Below are 1,423 nucleotides of genomic sequence, written 5' to 3' on the forward strand. Positions count from 1 at the left end.
TAATTTCAGAATGTAAAAAATAAACAACCCACAGCGCGCACCCCTCCTCCCGCTAATCTATGGGGGGGGGGGGGGGGGGGGGGGGCGATCCTCTCCGGTCACTTTTTGACGCATCAAAAAAAATAAATAAAAGAAAACCTGTCTTTTAATCGTGTTTTTAAACATCTCTTTGCATATAAGCTATTCTCTGAACGAGGAAAGTTCCTTTAAGCTATTTTAGTATAATTCTAACTTTCACATCTCGCTTATTTCACGCCAGTTCTTAAATTAAATTGAAAAACACATTTAAATGTGTGAGTGCGCATGCTCCGCATTGGACTATAAAAAAACCCAGCTTTGATCAAACGTCCAGAGGACCAACAGAACATCATCATGGTATCGCAGAGGTGCATCGATGAAACTACCTACTTCAATCAGGAAACACGCACGTGTATTCCATGTGAAAGAAAAGCTGGTAAGATTCTATTCTATTCCATTCTAATCTATTCTATTCTATTCTATTCTATTCTATTCTATTCTATTCTATTCTATTCTATTCTATTCTATTCTATTCTATTCTATTATACTCTGGTTTTGTGTTTTGTTAAGGGTTTGAAGTTTACCCTAATTGTGGACGGAGCGATGATGGTGGGGTACACTCTGACACTTTTAGAGAATGCCCATCCAACACTTTCAATGACGGGACCTTTGATAAATGCCGGACATGTTCCCCATGTCCAATTGGTCTATTTGAACTGAAACCCTGCAATTCAACATCTGACACCGTTTGCCAGGAAGAAAGGTGAGAAAAATGCAACGATCAGCTCTTATAAACTCATTCTGCTTGAAGTGTTTGGTTTGACCCCCAAGTAAATATTGATAAATATATTGTTTTTCCTCTCCTCACTCATTACTGAAGCAGATCGACAGCAGCCACTCTCTCTGTAAGTCAGATCGTGCAAAAGCAACTTGACTTACTTTATCTCAACATCTCAATTTAGGTTTTTTTTTTGTTCTTTTGCTTCTTCCTCAGGATCCTGCAACCACCTTTGCACCATCCTCCAGCACCGCAGCTGCGGTAATTTTTCCGATCGTTATTTGCATCTAAGAACAAACATTATTTTTGGTGACGTGTGAAATGAGTCCGTCAGTAGACTAACTAGGAAATAAACCCACATATTGCTAGAAAAAAAATTTCCCCGGGCGCTGTGGTTCCTGCGGTAGTTTAGTTTAAACTCTTTCTAAACTTGTTTCCATGTAATATGTGTTATCTTCATGCATATTTCTGTTATAATAGATAACATCAACTATTGGCGACCTTTGGACTAAATCAGACTGAAGGCAGCAGCGCTGTTTTCACTATTTACTCTGACAGCTCCTTTCAAAACGATAAAAGAAAGCTAAAATCCCTAGGGGCAGGGACGTAGCCAGAAAATTTTTATTC

The 1,423-nt window shown here is 38.9% G+C and overlaps 1 protein-coding gene across 2 annotated transcripts in view; it reads left to right on the plus strand.

The window, feature by feature from the left end:
• Positions 1-301: 301 nt before the first annotated feature.
• Positions 302-1,423, plus strand: part of igflr1 (IGF like family receptor 1) — a 6,491-nt gene continuing 5,369 nt past the window's right edge. Inside the window, exons 1-4 of one of the 2 annotated variants that reach the window (XM_015376843.1) lie at positions 302-454; positions 589-781; positions 899-923; positions 1,013-1,057. In XM_015376843.1, the coding sequence (XP_015232329.1) occupies positions 373-454; positions 589-781; positions 899-923; positions 1,013-1,057 (345 nt within the window). In that variant the 5' untranslated portion in view covers positions 302-372. The remainder of the gene's footprint in view (positions 455-588; positions 782-898; positions 924-1,012; positions 1,058-1,423) is intronic. The other variant, XM_015376844.1, reaches the window with a different exon arrangement.

The sequence above is a fragment of the Cyprinodon variegatus genome, unplaced genomic scaffold (assembly GCF_000732505.1).
Source record: "Cyprinodon variegatus isolate N-32 unplaced genomic scaffold, C_variegatus-1.0 Scaffold143, whole genome shotgun sequence".
NCBI lineage: Eukaryota > Metazoa > Chordata > Actinopteri > Cyprinodontiformes > Cyprinodontidae > Cyprinodon > Cyprinodon variegatus.